This window comes from Pterocles gutturalis, unplaced genomic scaffold (genome assembly GCF_000699245.1).
Source record: "Pterocles gutturalis isolate BGI_N339 unplaced genomic scaffold, ASM69924v1 scaffold12434, whole genome shotgun sequence".
NCBI lineage: Eukaryota > Metazoa > Chordata > Aves > Pterocliformes > Pteroclidae > Pterocles > Pterocles gutturalis.
Genome location: NW_010128344.1, coordinates 13486 through 28039, shown reverse-complemented (window position 1 = coordinate 28039; position 14554 = coordinate 13486). Strand labels below are relative to the sequence as shown.

At 39.5% G+C, this 14554-nt stretch overlaps 1 protein-coding gene across 1 annotated transcript in view; it reads right to left on the bottom strand.

Annotated features, from left to right (window-relative positions):
* LOC104466235 (protein NEL-like) overlaps nt 1-11981 on the bottom strand; it is a gene marked incomplete at both ends in the record, with an annotated part of 49211 nt that extends 37230 nt beyond the window's left edge. Inside the window, one exon of the mRNA XM_010079590.1 lies at nt 11784-11981. Coding sequence (XP_010077892.1) covers nt 11784-11981 — 198 coding nt within the window. The remainder of the gene's footprint in view (nt 1-11783) is intronic.
* Between the last annotated feature and the right edge of the window lie 2573 nt (nt 11982-14554).

Genomic DNA, 14554 nt, shown 5'->3' with positions numbered 1-14554 from the left:
TGTGCTTTCCAAAAGTTGGAAGAGTCTTTGAGAAAGTAAGCTAAGCATTACAAAAATACATCTGGATTTTAAAAATTCATTTATAGCGACAAAAATGCTCTGCACTTCTCTGTACACTCGGGATTACTGAATTTTTGAGACAGAAAGATTGGTTCCTAAAGGACTTACTCCCAAAGGAAGCAATAGCTGCATCGTACTGCGGTCTTCTCCTAACCAAGAATCTCATTACTGAAAAGTTTCAGGGGAACTTTATCAGCTGAATCACTGGTTTCTTGTCTACACCAGCCCAGCCCACCCATCACAGGGAGAACAGCAGCCAAAGAAGTCACAACACTAATGTCACTGCTGCTTCTCCCAACAGCTCCAAGGTGCTATTCTATGCTACAAAAGGCAAATGGCTCTTGAAGAGACAAAATAAACCACAATGAGAAACACAGTACAACAGCAGAACCTGCTTCCCCCTTTACTGACATCCATGATCTCTGTGCTTGTTTAATCAATACCAGCCTACTTGATTTTAAACAGCCCCCCCCCAAAACCACACACATTTTGGGTCAAATGGATTTAATTTCACAGGGAGATGAGGTGTGCTTAAATTTACTATGTTTGACACACAGAGGAGAAAATGCCAACCTGAAAAAAAAAAAGATTGCTACATCTCCATAGACCATTCTGTGCCTGCACAATCATTGCAAAGGCAACAGGCAAAGCCACCATAAGATCAGCTGCTCTGCCTGGAAACCAGCCAGACAGTGATCCCTTACATACAGACTAAGGCTGAACATACCTTCATAAGAGGAAGAAATTTGTCTCTAGTGCCTCAGAGGAATCTGAGACAGAAAACAGTGCTGTTTTCTCTGCTGCCCAGGACTGATCTGTTGTAACTGCTGGATAAGAGTTGAGAGTCAGCAGATCTGCTCAGCTGCAGAGCTGCTACTGCCCATCCGGGCAAAGGGCACGTGGTCTGCATGAGCCTGCGCAGGACCTGCTCTTCAGGCTGCGACAGACCAGCGTGGGGAAGACTGAGGAAGTAGAAATCAAAATGTACAGCAGAAAGCTGGAGATTTAGGAGATGAAACACCAGGTGGTCCTGGTGTACATAGCAACAGTCTTGCAGAGGAGGGAGGTATGGCCCTTCCAGCTAAGGGCCAGTGCTGGTAACACCAAGCCTCCTATGGCTCACTCGCTCATTTGGCATCCCTGCTCACACAGCAAACATACACTGCAGCTGCCCACCATTACTCCAGGTAACTAATAAAAATCTACTTCAATTTACAGCATGTAGACAAATATTTTAGAAGCTAAAGGCAAGATACCATATCTGCTGCTTATTAATTTATTACAAGGTGGGGTTTTATTTAAATGTTTACTACTCACATTTATAGGTAGCATATTAAAAGAGTTCTTCCTGGATCTTTGATCTACACTAAGAAGAAAAGGAAAATCAGTAAAATTAAAGAAGAGTATGCAATTAGGAAAAAAATTAAAATCCTTATCTGCATTGCTTATAAAAATCTTTATCTGAAGATTTTTGATACAAAAGTGTGGGCTTTTTTATTAGATATAATTACACAAAACATTAAAAAAAAAGGATCCTACTCAGTAGAGCTTATTCAGTGCAAGCTATAACAGTGCTTACTATAACAGCAGTAAGCAATTCTGAGGGGTGTAGACCACAAAAACTTAAAACCAATTCATGCCGCACAGCCATCACATTCAGCAATGTGTTATTTGCCGTTTTCCATGGTATGATGACTGGGCAGTCAGGAGTGTGAGCCTTATTTTTCTATTTGGAAGTACCACATAAAGTGTTCTGAGACAGTAAGTTTTTAGTGCTTGGTGCATCCCATGGAACAATATGGCATCAAAATATCCCCCGATGGATTCTAAATGCCAAGTGGCAACTGCACTATACCTGCAAAAACCTAGTCCCTGTCTCTCACACTACCAGTTGGCCTTACTGGCTTCGCCCTTTTCCCTGAATATCTAGAGCTCTAACTAGGCAAGACATGACTAGTGTTTTTGGCAGGGAGTGACAAATAATAATAATTTTAAAAATGGTCTTTACTTTTCTAGGTAAGTTGGTAGCACTTACTGCAAGTGCACAGTTGGCAGGAAAGCCACTGATACCATTTTTGTCCCTTTCTTTTGCTGAATACAGTTTCAGAGACAGACAAGAATTTTCTGACATAAGATAGTTTTGTTCAAAAATGCTGATCCACTCATGAAAACCAAATATGTTGGTTTGTTTGTATGTTTGATAGAAACAAACATTCCAGCAGCAAGGTTTGTGGGGTCCTGCATGAGACACATCTAAGACCCTCTGAAAGACTTTCTTAAACACTCTGTAATGTCACAGTTATTACCCATCTGAAAGCAGAGATCCCAAGTGAAGAGAAGTCAAAATCAGAAGAGGGTATTTCCCATATTGAAACAGAGCGCACAATGGGACAGTAAAAGGAGTCTCTCAGGTAGACCTGACAAAGCTCTCCCATTACACAGAATTCATCAGTCAAAAAGAGTAAGTCAGGTACAAAAGCAACCTTAATTCAGTAAGTTGATCTCAAGTCCTATGTCTATACTCATAAATAAAGCCAGCAAGGCCCATTCCCTGTCCCTGAAGACAAATATTATCAGTGGTGCTCCACTACAGCCCACATCCATATGGGTGCCCTCTCCCACTTTTTTCCCTGAAATGGGTGTGTTTTTTCCAAACTACCTGTTGGGAACAGTCCTTGGCCAATGCTACTCCACAGACCATGCCCCGGCATCATCTGCAAGGGTGCTAATTGCAGGAGACAAACATGCTAAGAAGGATGCTAACAATTATGCAGGCTGGACAACAGCAGGCCAGTGCTCTTTGATTTTGATTTACTAGCACAGCCCTGGCCAGGCACTGCCAGTGAAGCTTTCTACCGCATTGGGTAAAAATAAATAAATAAAAAAGACGCTCCTCAGGACACTTGTCTCAGATGGAAAAGAACCAAGTTCAAGTCCTTGCTCCAAAACAGGCAGAGCAGAGATTAACAGTGAGAGGAAAATGCCTCTGAAGCATGCCAGCCAGAAAGCCACTGATCATTCTGGCATTTACATCTCTTCTGCTGTTTATTTTCTTCCACCACAAAAAAGGTCACAACTTTTTTGTTCCAGCTCCACACTGCTCATCACACTGGATAGCTATGGAGGACAGCTGGGGAGGAGGAAGGTGCATTCCTGATGTGCATAGGGGACAGAGCCCCATGCTGGGACATGCATCGAGAAACACCCTCCACACTGCAATGTTCACAGGAGAGAACAGCCAGACAACAGATGACTGGAAGGGCAGAGAGACACCATCCACACACGTTCACCCACACAAACACCCCTGACTACTACACAGGACTGCAGCTTCTCTCCAGCCAGAAAGAAGCCACAGCACAAGGTAGCAGCTAGGAGAGTGAGGTTGCAATGCCCTGGAGGAGGCGGCTAGGGAACAAATGCAAATGAGGCTGTTCAAATCCTTGTCATTCCTGTCCCCCTCAGTAACTGTACTCAATTCAAACTAATAAAGCATGTGTGACAAAAATGTACGTCAACAAGATACTGTTTCTATTAACATCTGACTTCAGTGGGGCTGCTGTGATCTGGGAAGCCTTTGCTGGCTTTGAAGGCAAGAACTTGCCTGTCACCTGAGAGATCTCTCTGGTTGCCTCCCAAAATTTGAGCTCAACTATACCCTTAAATCAGGGAGGCAAAATCTTGGCTTCCCCACTTGCAGAGTCTGCGCAGTGCCTGCTGAGCTTAGTGCTATGATCCAAGAGTCCCCTGGTCATCACAGGAGCAAGATACCATGGTCCCTCTAAACATTACTGCTGATGACAAGGCAAGGCTCCCAGCCAGCCTTCCCACAGCACTTGCAGGAGCTCAGCAGGAGCTAGAAGCAAGAGCTGAGGTCCCACTGACCTCCCTGATGCACTCCAAGAAGAGCTATTCTCCCAAAAGGTCTTGGAAAAATTCAAACCTGGTATTATGGCACATTGTCTATGCCATCCCTTTCGAGCTGTGACTATGAAACCAAATTCCCAAACCAGGAAATACTTTTTGAAACACAATTCTTGTCTTTGAGCAATTGTTCTCATTCCTCCCATCTCTCACTAACCCCACTTATCAATATATTTATTCCAATTTTGTTCTCATCATCACACATCCCCACTAATATCAGCCTTGCCTATCTGAAGCTTCCTCTTCTACTAAAAATCAAGGAGTGAAGAACTTTCTCAGATCAAAAATTGTAAAAACAAATGGCATAAACCATCCTTCTCACTCCCTTTCTTGACACAGTTTCTCCATAGAGAGCAAGAGGACTGCAAATACAATAAACAACTTTCCAATATATATATATTAGTAAAAACAAAACCCAGTCTCAATGTAAATCCTCCTGTTTCCTACCCTGACAGAATACAGATTTCTTTCTTATTTATCTGTTAATAGAAAACCTTTCAAACAACAGTAAAAGAATAACGATATCTGTCAAAACTCACATTTCAACTACTTCAGTGGCGGTTTTCAGCGTCATAGGCAGGGACAAATCTTCTGTGTCTTATTCAAGTAGGTCTGTCACTAGTCTCAATTCAAACTACAGGAGCAGTGGTCATATGAGCATTTTTAACAAGATCTCAAATCACTCTGGCACTACAATGATTTACATCAGCAGACAGGTTGTCCTCACTTGATTTAAGAAATGTTACAGGAAGGTGTTTTTAAGGTGGTTGCATTACAAGAATTTACATCCTATTAGCAATTTTTTCTTTTTTTTTTCTTTTTTTTTGTGAGTAAGCATAAACCAAACCAAAGCAGGAAAAACCCAGACAACAGTGACAAGGCATCAATCAATTGAATAATGTCCCTTATAACCAACACTTAAAGAAACAGGTCATTCCCAATGTCATGAAGACATTAAATTAGAGTATAACACAAAACTGCTGCTTTACAAATATTTGCCTCCAATCACACACCCAGGGATAATCTCCCAAATCAACAGAAACAAGGAACCTTTCTCTTTTGGGGTAGAAGCAAGAGCCCAGTCAAACTGTCAGTGGCTGCACAGAGAACCTTTTGTCCCACAGAATCTTCTCACGCACTAGAAAAGCAGTGAATGAATGAAAGTACTTACTTTTTTTTTTTTTACACCTTTGATGAAACATGCAAACTGCATTAAAAGTAAAGGCAGCTGACACCGGAGGAGCTTCAAATTGCTAAAGGAAGTCAATCCAAAAGCAAATGATTGTTATGAATAAATTTAAGAGGGTTCATAATTATTGTCAGAATAGTAAGAAAGGGCAACTAAGATTTATGATTAAAAAAAAAGAGAACATTACAACCCTCAACTCTTCCAGAAAGTCTAGCACAGAGTGGTTTAAAATGCAGAAATAATCTACAACTTCTTTAGGCACAGGGAACAGCCACGTACAGCTTTAATGCTTGAAAACGAATCCCATATGATTTTCACCTAATGTCTACTCTGCAAGTTATTGATGAGAAGAGGAAGAGCACTCCCCAAACAAAATGCACATGACTCTACAGTATGGGCTTAAGTGGTAAATATTGAAAGTTTTTCTCAGCATAATGTGTTTGCAGAAGATTTTGTGGTGTCAGAGAGGAGACTTGACACTGCAGTACAGAAATACTCATACATCCAGAGCAGGGAACATACAGTTCCACCACTATTTTAATACAACGGTCAAACGATAGAACAAAATTCATGCATCAGGAGTTCACCTCTGGCAACTTATCTCCTTGTACAGCTAAATCTGTAAGAGAGAAAGTCACAGATAATTCCCTCCTAGACACCAAAAGAGATCTGAAACCGCTGTACAGTACAGCCCATTTGACAGCAGACAATCACAAGACACTAACAGCAGTGAAAACAAATGCTAAGTAAGGCAGAAATTGAATACATTAGTAGAGATACATAATTAAGTATAGGGAATGCCTGTCCATGATATGCTATTGATTTCAGTGCTCCAATTTAGGATATAAAAAGCACTAACTGAAGAAAAGAATGGTTAAACTACAATGCAGTGATTTCATCCTTTAAGGACCCTAAAATGCAGTTATCTCAAGAAATATGAATATAACATTAGTTGCATAAAGCCATCTAACCATGAAGGGAGGAAAAGCTTTATTACATCACTCCACGGTTGCCAATTAAATGAAAATATATGATGAAATAGTGACACCTAACATATATTACAACCCTGTCACAGATTAAAATCATCTCTTCGCTGATTCTTCCGTCAAGAAGAAGCTGAGACAAATTCAGAAATGAAATGAGAAGGATAATACAGCTTAAACTGAAGGCTGAGAGCAAGCACACAGCAATCCACATTTAACAGTGCTTCCACTCTGACTTAAGGCATCACTTCATTAACATAATTCAAAATATTTACCTTGTTATTGTAAAGCACTATGCATTTTAGGCAGGGTGCTGTATGTGGTCAAGGTGATGCTCTCAAGTTAAGAAAACATTTGTAACTTCTGCTTTTCAGATATATGCCATACATATATTTGACCAGAGATATGCATTCAGCTGCCTAAGACTCATCTGAACCATTACTCATCTGCAATTTGGATTCCCTGACACCACAAGAGTTTTCTTGAAAGTATCACCTCCAAGCTGTACCCAAAACTACCACTGCTTGAACTCCTCGGCTCCTTTAGTCTGTGGGGAAAAAAAAAAAAAAAAGCAATCTCTGTGGAAGAATATGAGCAAATTAGAAAGACAGAAAAATAGTGGCAAGTATCCTTTCAGATGCTTTCTCTTCAAGATCAGTTTTTAAAGATTTGTATATATTAAATACTAGAAAAAAGCATAGTCCTTATAAAAGGGGAAGAAAGTTTTGGTACTCAACTAGGAAAAGAAAAATAAAACCACTTTAAAGAGTAAGAAAAGATTACTATATGCCACAATCCACCTGGAAGAGGGAGAAGGGGGGGAGTGACTAAGATTCACAAATCCCCTCGATGTAGACTAGGTTGACATAACATTCAAGGTCCATACGGAAACATTAACTGTAATGGGAGATTCCCTGGAAAAGGTATTTTCTAAATGTTGGCTCTCTCACAGTTATATCTACCTAAGCTATGCGGCTTTAGCAGAAATCAAGGTAGGTCTTGAGTCACTTAACAACATCAAGAGAGAAGAGGGATAGAGATAGAGAGGAAGAGAGAGTGAGATCTCACCAGTCATAGATCCAGCACTGGATCTGCCAATGGGGTTATTGGATGTAAAGAACCCCAGAGACTCATACATGCCCCTATTTACTGTCCCCAGTTCCTGGATTTCTGGAACCTTCTCTTGCCCCAGTTTCAGGAGTGGCTGAGACACCTGTCAAGCCAAGACAAGTGACACCAGGCTCCTCCCTGTAACTTCCATTCTGTCTCTCGGGGTGTTGTCTCTGCTCACAGCACACCTAGTTGGGGCTCATCCCTTATACTGTATCTGCAGAAAATCCTTTCAGGAGCTACTTTTTGTGGTGACAGCAATAGCCCAGCCTCTGCAAATGCCTAAACCTCAGATTTACATGGAGGACTCCTGCATCTATCTGATGGCCCAGGAATAGCATTCACCATCTGATGTTAGAGGGGAAACTTTGGGAGAGAAGCCCTGTCAACTTGTTAAGACTCAAAGCCTTAAATAGTAGCATGATGGTATCTCAGTGGAAGTATTAATTTTTAATGTTCTTCAAAAGGGAACCAGCAAAAAAGAGAAAAAAAAGCCCCCCATAAAACTAGGCAACGCAGACTGAATCAGTAAACTCTGAATCATGTAAACTAATTTTAAGTATATAGTTTTAAAGAGAATTATAAAATTTTTAAAAAGTAACTGCAATTTAGGAAATGTCCTCAACTGTTGTAAGTTAGCATATTTGCACTGAAGTCCCTAGACCCATGCAAAGAGAGGATGAGTTTTTACCTATTTATGTTTAAAAACGCATAAAATCTTTCCCAAGCCACTGAGTAAACGAATATGCCTTTTTCCAATTTTTAAACAAACATTTTTATTTTCTTGTACCCTAGAAATCCTTTTACCCTAGAACCATTAGTTGTTATGAAACCTCTGTAAAATAAAACATAGGAAAAGTTGCGTAATGACTCATTATATCCTTTAGTTACCACCACCTCCAGTCTTCCTCACCACCATTCCACTCCCTCACTGCAGAAAAGCAAGAGCTAGTACTGACTTCTGTAAATTAAGAATATAGCCAGGTGTGGTTCTGCCCCAACAAAGCAGCAGCTTAATACTAGTGCAACTTTTTTGACATCAGAGGAGCTATACAAGCCTAAAGCTGGTGCAAAGGAGTGGAGTCAGGTCTGGCATTGCTACTTCTCCTACCACCAATGGTGCCTGCTGTGACAGAGAGTTCGCAAGATGTTGTTTAAGAACTAAAGGACAGATGAGTCCCTGTTCAGAAGTGGGCAAGGCCAGAGAGATGGAAATCTGGCACTGAAGAAAAGAAGCAGTTTTTTAATGTAAGCCATCCAAATGTTTCTTTTTAACTTCTGCATTCTCTTGTCTTCATTGTTATAAAAGAAAATGAAAACCATGATACTATAGGAAACTCAGAGATGCTAGCCTAATTCCAGTACTATTCACACCTAAGTCAGCCCTTATTTTATCACACTTAAATTGATACAATCAACTTTATCACAATTAAACATATTACCAAATATTCTCCCAATGAAAGCAATTAAATATTCACAAGTAGATTTTTCCTTAGCTGCTTCATCCAAAGCTGACCTGACAAGTGACTCTATTTGCCTAAATAACCTACAAAGCTTCTTTCTTCCTCTTTGATTATCCAAAGACTGACAAGAAGACTCCAAAACCAAACACAAAGCGTACATCATTATAGAAGAATTGCAAACACTAGGTATCACTTAAGAGGACATAGTAAGAAAAAGAGATGACACTAAATTGGTGGTAGGAGTTTTTTTCAGCAAGGTGTGAACCGGCTCCTACTGTCATTTTTCATACCTCTAACATTTACCATTGTTGTTTTTCATACCTCTAATATTATAACATCAGAATAAGAGCACTAAGAGTTTCCACAGTTAAGACAAAAAGGGCCTCAAAAACAGTCAGCAATGCCACCAAGTTATGCATCCCCAGTTATAATACCTACGCATATAATACAGACCTTCTGATTTCAGAGAGAAACCTTGACAAACACTATCTATTGCAGTTCAGATTCCAATATGCAGATAAACAAAAGATGGTGAAAATGTAACAATAAAACCCGCAAATATTTAAGGTATGAGAAAAAATTATTGAAAAAGTATAGATGTGTTGTGGTTTTAAACCCAGCTAGTGGCAAACACCACACAGCCACTTGCTTACCCTCCCCCATTCCAGGGATGGGGGAAAGAATTAAAGGAGTAAAGGGAAAAGAAACTCATGGGTTGAGATAAGAGCAATTTAATAACTAAACTACAACAAAACCAATACTAATAATGATAACAGTTATATGTATGAATATACAAATGAGTGATACACAGTGCAGCTGCTCACCACCCGAGGACCGGGGCTCAGCCTGTTCCTGGCTAATGATCTCAGAGCAAGGAAGAGTCCCAAAACCCCAATCCCGGTAAAGAGACAAGAGGCTGAGCATCCGAGAGCTGACTGAGAGAGCAAGAAGACCCCAAGAGAGGGGAGACCCAGAGAGAGTGAGAGACCTTCTGGACAGAGCTTCATCTATATTCTGAGCATGACATACATGACACCATTGGCCAATTTGGGTCTCAATCCTAAACCTAATGTTGAATCCTAGGCTAGCAACTGGGGCTGTGCTGCCTGACAGCTTCTCCTGCACCTGCAGACACTGGCACAGCAGGGAGGCTGAAAAGTCCTTGGCTGTCCTTGGCAGCAACTCTAAACATCGGCATGTGATCAGCCTTTTTCTCAGCACAAATCCAAAACTGAAATCTAGCCAAAACAAGGACAAAACATTATCAATATATTGTTAAAAAATCTAATCACCCATCCCTAAAAATACACCAATATAAAATAATAGGATTTTCAGAGTCTTGTTTGTCACCCTTTTACAGTGATATTTTATATGGGCATAGGCAGATGACATGGATGAATGAGATTCAAATGAGATAAGAATCATTAAGTTTGCGTGGACATGCGACCTGGACACCAGCACTGCTCTACCCCTTCCTATTATTTGCTATAGCTGGATGAATCAATTTAGTGCATTCTCGTTCACATAAGAACAATGGCAGATCTACTTGCCCAGCCTTACTCACTTCAAGAATTAACTATTTTCCAAAAAAAATATCTAAATTCTTCTGCAACCCTTCAATGAAAGTTTACTGGACATTATTATTTGTACTTTTATCACTCTTTATGTTCACTAAGTGGCAGGGTTTTCTCCTCGTTGGCCAGTCCCCAAGTTAATGTTTGCTAAGTTTCGCCCAGTTATACACTACACTATTTTGTAGTCTTCTATAGCATGTCTCTATGGCATGCCCTATCAGTAGTCCAGCCAGTCCATGTTCTTCCTACAAATATAGAAACAAGCTTTGTCAGGTCCTGCAGACCTGCTCTCTCATTTGAGGCAGAATAAACTCTTCGATCTGGGATGATTTGCACACATGGTGGTAAAGTCTCAGTTCAAAACTCAATAATCACAGCTAACCAGTTCTGTCCCTTGCACATTGCTCACTCCTGCAGATGAGAAGTAGGTTACAGTTAGCAGAGAGGCCCTTTAGCTCTTCTATAACATCAATAAACTTCATCCAGGAGGCGTTCAAACACCTCTTCACAATGTTTAAAGATGCTTTTGTAAACTTGGTACCATGATCCATGGAAATGTTTTCCTTTTTTTTTTTTAAATAGGTGAATTGCAGAAGATGAGGTCTCTGTGAAACAGAATAAAGTAGAATTGGACCATCTTCCCGCACCAAACAATTGATGTCATGCCGCTAACGAAAACTTGTAAGTTCATGAAAAAGAAAGATATTTTGCTTTGCCTGAACATCTCTTTACCTTTTTTTTTTTTTTGTAGTGAGACTATCAAGAAAGAATTATGGAATTGTACACAGGAAAATAAAAAGGGCTGTGAACCTGAAGCAGAGATCATCTGTTACTTGTGCTAATGACTGCTTAGAAAGTACACATTTTGAAACTCCTTTTTATTCTCTCAGAGAATCATAGGGGGGTTATCTTTAACAGACATTGTTCAGACAGATACATAAAGAATATCTTCTTTCTCTAGAAGTTGTTATCCTATCAAAGGAATAATCTTTAAATACTCCGTGTCATTCACTTTAGTTTTTTAAGGCTGACAACTTTTTGAGTAAAGTGCTCTCCCATTCACGGGAGGTGTAAGCCCATAACTTGAGGATTTTTTGGGGTTTTTTTAAACAGCTTGCAGTGTTAAAAACGAACTGGTGAAGAGGTGGACATACAGGGACAAGCTTTGTGAATCTGTGTAGCTATGCTGATGTGACAGTTTTACACCAGCTGAGCATCTGGTCCTTACAGTTATGAACAAGAGAGAATTGGCTTTTCATGCCCTTCGTGGCAAGAGACATTTAAAGAGTAACAGCTGTTCCACCTTCCCTTGGCTGATTTGGACTTCTGATTTTTTTATGAATCCACACAATATGCCTACCCAAACACTATACATATTTGCAAATGACCTGCTACATAACAATTTTGCCCGAATTTATGGTCAATTTTTGACTGCATAAACACATATACTTTCATTAACTAATATACAGGTAGCAGTACTTACCTGTGATCTAAATGATGAATAGAGAGAATAACCCCTGAATTCAAATGGACTTGTTTTAAGGTCACCAGGATTGTGAATTCATATTTATTTCTTAACTTCTGAAAAAAGATTTCTGCTGTTTCTGGAGATGCCTTGACACTTCTTGAAGTATCTAAAAAAACATAACACAAAAACCACACAGTATAAAATCTTATTTTGCTTTACGTCCTCAACTCAAAGATTTTACAAATAACAAGGTACTTCTGAGTACCACAATTGAACAGGCAGTTGAAAGCAGAAAGAGAACACATTTTCTAGGACACCTATTCTATTCTGGGGTGGGGGTGTTTTGTTTTTAACACAGGGTCATAACTCTTACTTTCTCCATGGATGGCCAGATGGTACCTTCAATATCTCGTCCAAAACATGGACTCAGTAGCAGTGAAGCACACAGTGACAACACTGGATATGAGCCTAAGCTGTGAAGCGCGACCTGAGCAACTTTTTAATGACTTCTACAAAAATGTTATGCTTAAAAGCTATGATCAACCGAAAATAAACAAAAACAAAAAAAAACAAAGAGTAGCATCTCTTCAGGGACAATTTACTGAGCTTTAAGTAATAGTTATAAATTAACTTTAAAACTCACCATCTTTAAATATATTGTCACTAATAAATCACTATATATTCCAGTTGTGCAGTATGTTGCTACTGCTTCTTGCACAGGATGTCATGAACATTTGTTAGAGTAATTGCACACACATGATCAAGATTTTGCTTTTAAAAACCCACACATAGTCAAGAGTGAAGCAATGTTTCTTCTGAATTTGCATGGAACATGTACAGAAGATAAAAAGCCCCAATCTTAAGATCTCTTCAGAGATAATTTACAAAATAAGATGTCAAAAGGTAGAAAAACAATTCCCAAGGTCTTCCATAAGATATTATACCATAAAAAAATTAATATATACTTTTAATCCATAAAATCAATTCATTAGCTTGTGTAATCAACTGTGTAGGAACTAAATCAATTCACAAGCTTCTTGTCATTGCAGTTTGACCATCCTGCTCTAACTCAGGGACACTCATTCAGGGTCAGCAACAGCAGCAGAGAACTAAGTGCAGTAAAAACAGTAATTTTGTTTTGGCAGCACTGGAGCTGAGCTGTCAAATAAACTTAAACTGCTGTTGAGAGAAACTGGCTTATTCTATAAGCTATACCTATAAAGATGCTACTCTATTACAGCAGTTTATTGTGGTTTATGGACAAGGAATATTTTTAATAAGTGTTTAAGAAATACAACAACCTGTACAACCCTGAAGTCCTAACCAAGCTCCTGCACAGTGTCACACCAGACTGCATTTGATTCATTTTTTTACAAAGAGGAATCCAAAAGACCAAAAAAAAAAAAAAAGTCTTTAAAGCTTTTTTTGTGAAACTTCACATCTTTTCTACTGTGGATTGTGTAAGTCTCACTGTAGCTGACATCCATATTTTAATGGAATTGTTAATAAATCATAAGGCAACTCAAATCAATTACATCAAATTACATCAAATCAATTACAATTACATCAAAGCATTCATTTTTAGCCAAGGGACACTAACAGATTGGAATGACATAGGTTTGCATGCTGGAAGATAGTTTAACTGCATTAACAATTTCTAGCAATATAAACAATCTACTCCCAAGAGACAGAGCAGAGAAAAGACACACAAGGAACATATTCTCTAATCACGACCACAGGATCCTCATGCACTGCAGTTCTCAGCAGCAGCTTTCCTACCAAGATACAGAAGAACACAGGAAAAATACAGATGTGAAACCCACTTAAAAGCCTATAGAGTCCAATTCCAAGATGCAAAGCACATCCTCCAACCCTGTTTGCCCTGAAGGGGAGCTCCACAACAGTTTCTCAGCTTAGAAAGCCCAGACAACATCCTTTTCTACTGCAGGTTCATCATCACTAGAGCATTTACAGAGTCTGGTTTTGGGCCTACAAACACATTACATGTTTACATTGAAACGTGTTTATGCTTTAAGTCTTTACAGTGAAATCTCATTTTGATTAATGACAGAAGATCTGACGAGGTATCACCAAACTATATTTGTGTGCTTGTTTGCACAGTCTGCTCAGAGGGGCAGAGCTTCCCTGCCTGAAGGGCTTGCAGACTCAAAAGCCTCAGTCAAGACAAGCAGTGCAACTTCAAATAAAAGTGGGAGAACAGAACCCAGAGCAAGCCGAGACCCCTGGAATGTGGGAAATCTTCTTGCTTTTATATCTTAATAATTGTTACTACTTTGTAACAATTCTCTTGTCCCTCCACCAACCTTTTATATTTCTTTTAAACTTCCTTGGTACAGATATTTCACTTTGACTTCAGCAGATTATGAGATTAAAGAAACCAAGCCTATAGAGTATACACCATGAACATCCTATGCTTTTTTAGCTACATTAATTCAGGCTGGTTCCCCCTCACCTGAAACATTGCAGAAGCTGCCAGGAGGAAATGGAAGGGCAGAGGAAAAGGGCTATGAAGATTACTTGCACATCATCATCTTTCAGCTCCCTACCATTTATACAGGGCTGATAAAGCACACATCCATGTGAAGACAATAGTGAAGACGCTGCACAGGTCCTTCATCCAACAGCTTCTGTGTCTGGTCATTTCAGTCTCACTCTGATCAAGAGAGTGAGCACACAGGAATCTATAGAAGCATTAAGGTACTGAACAGATACTACCAATTTCCACGGATGTATATTGGAGTTGGACACACCATATTTATGGTTTA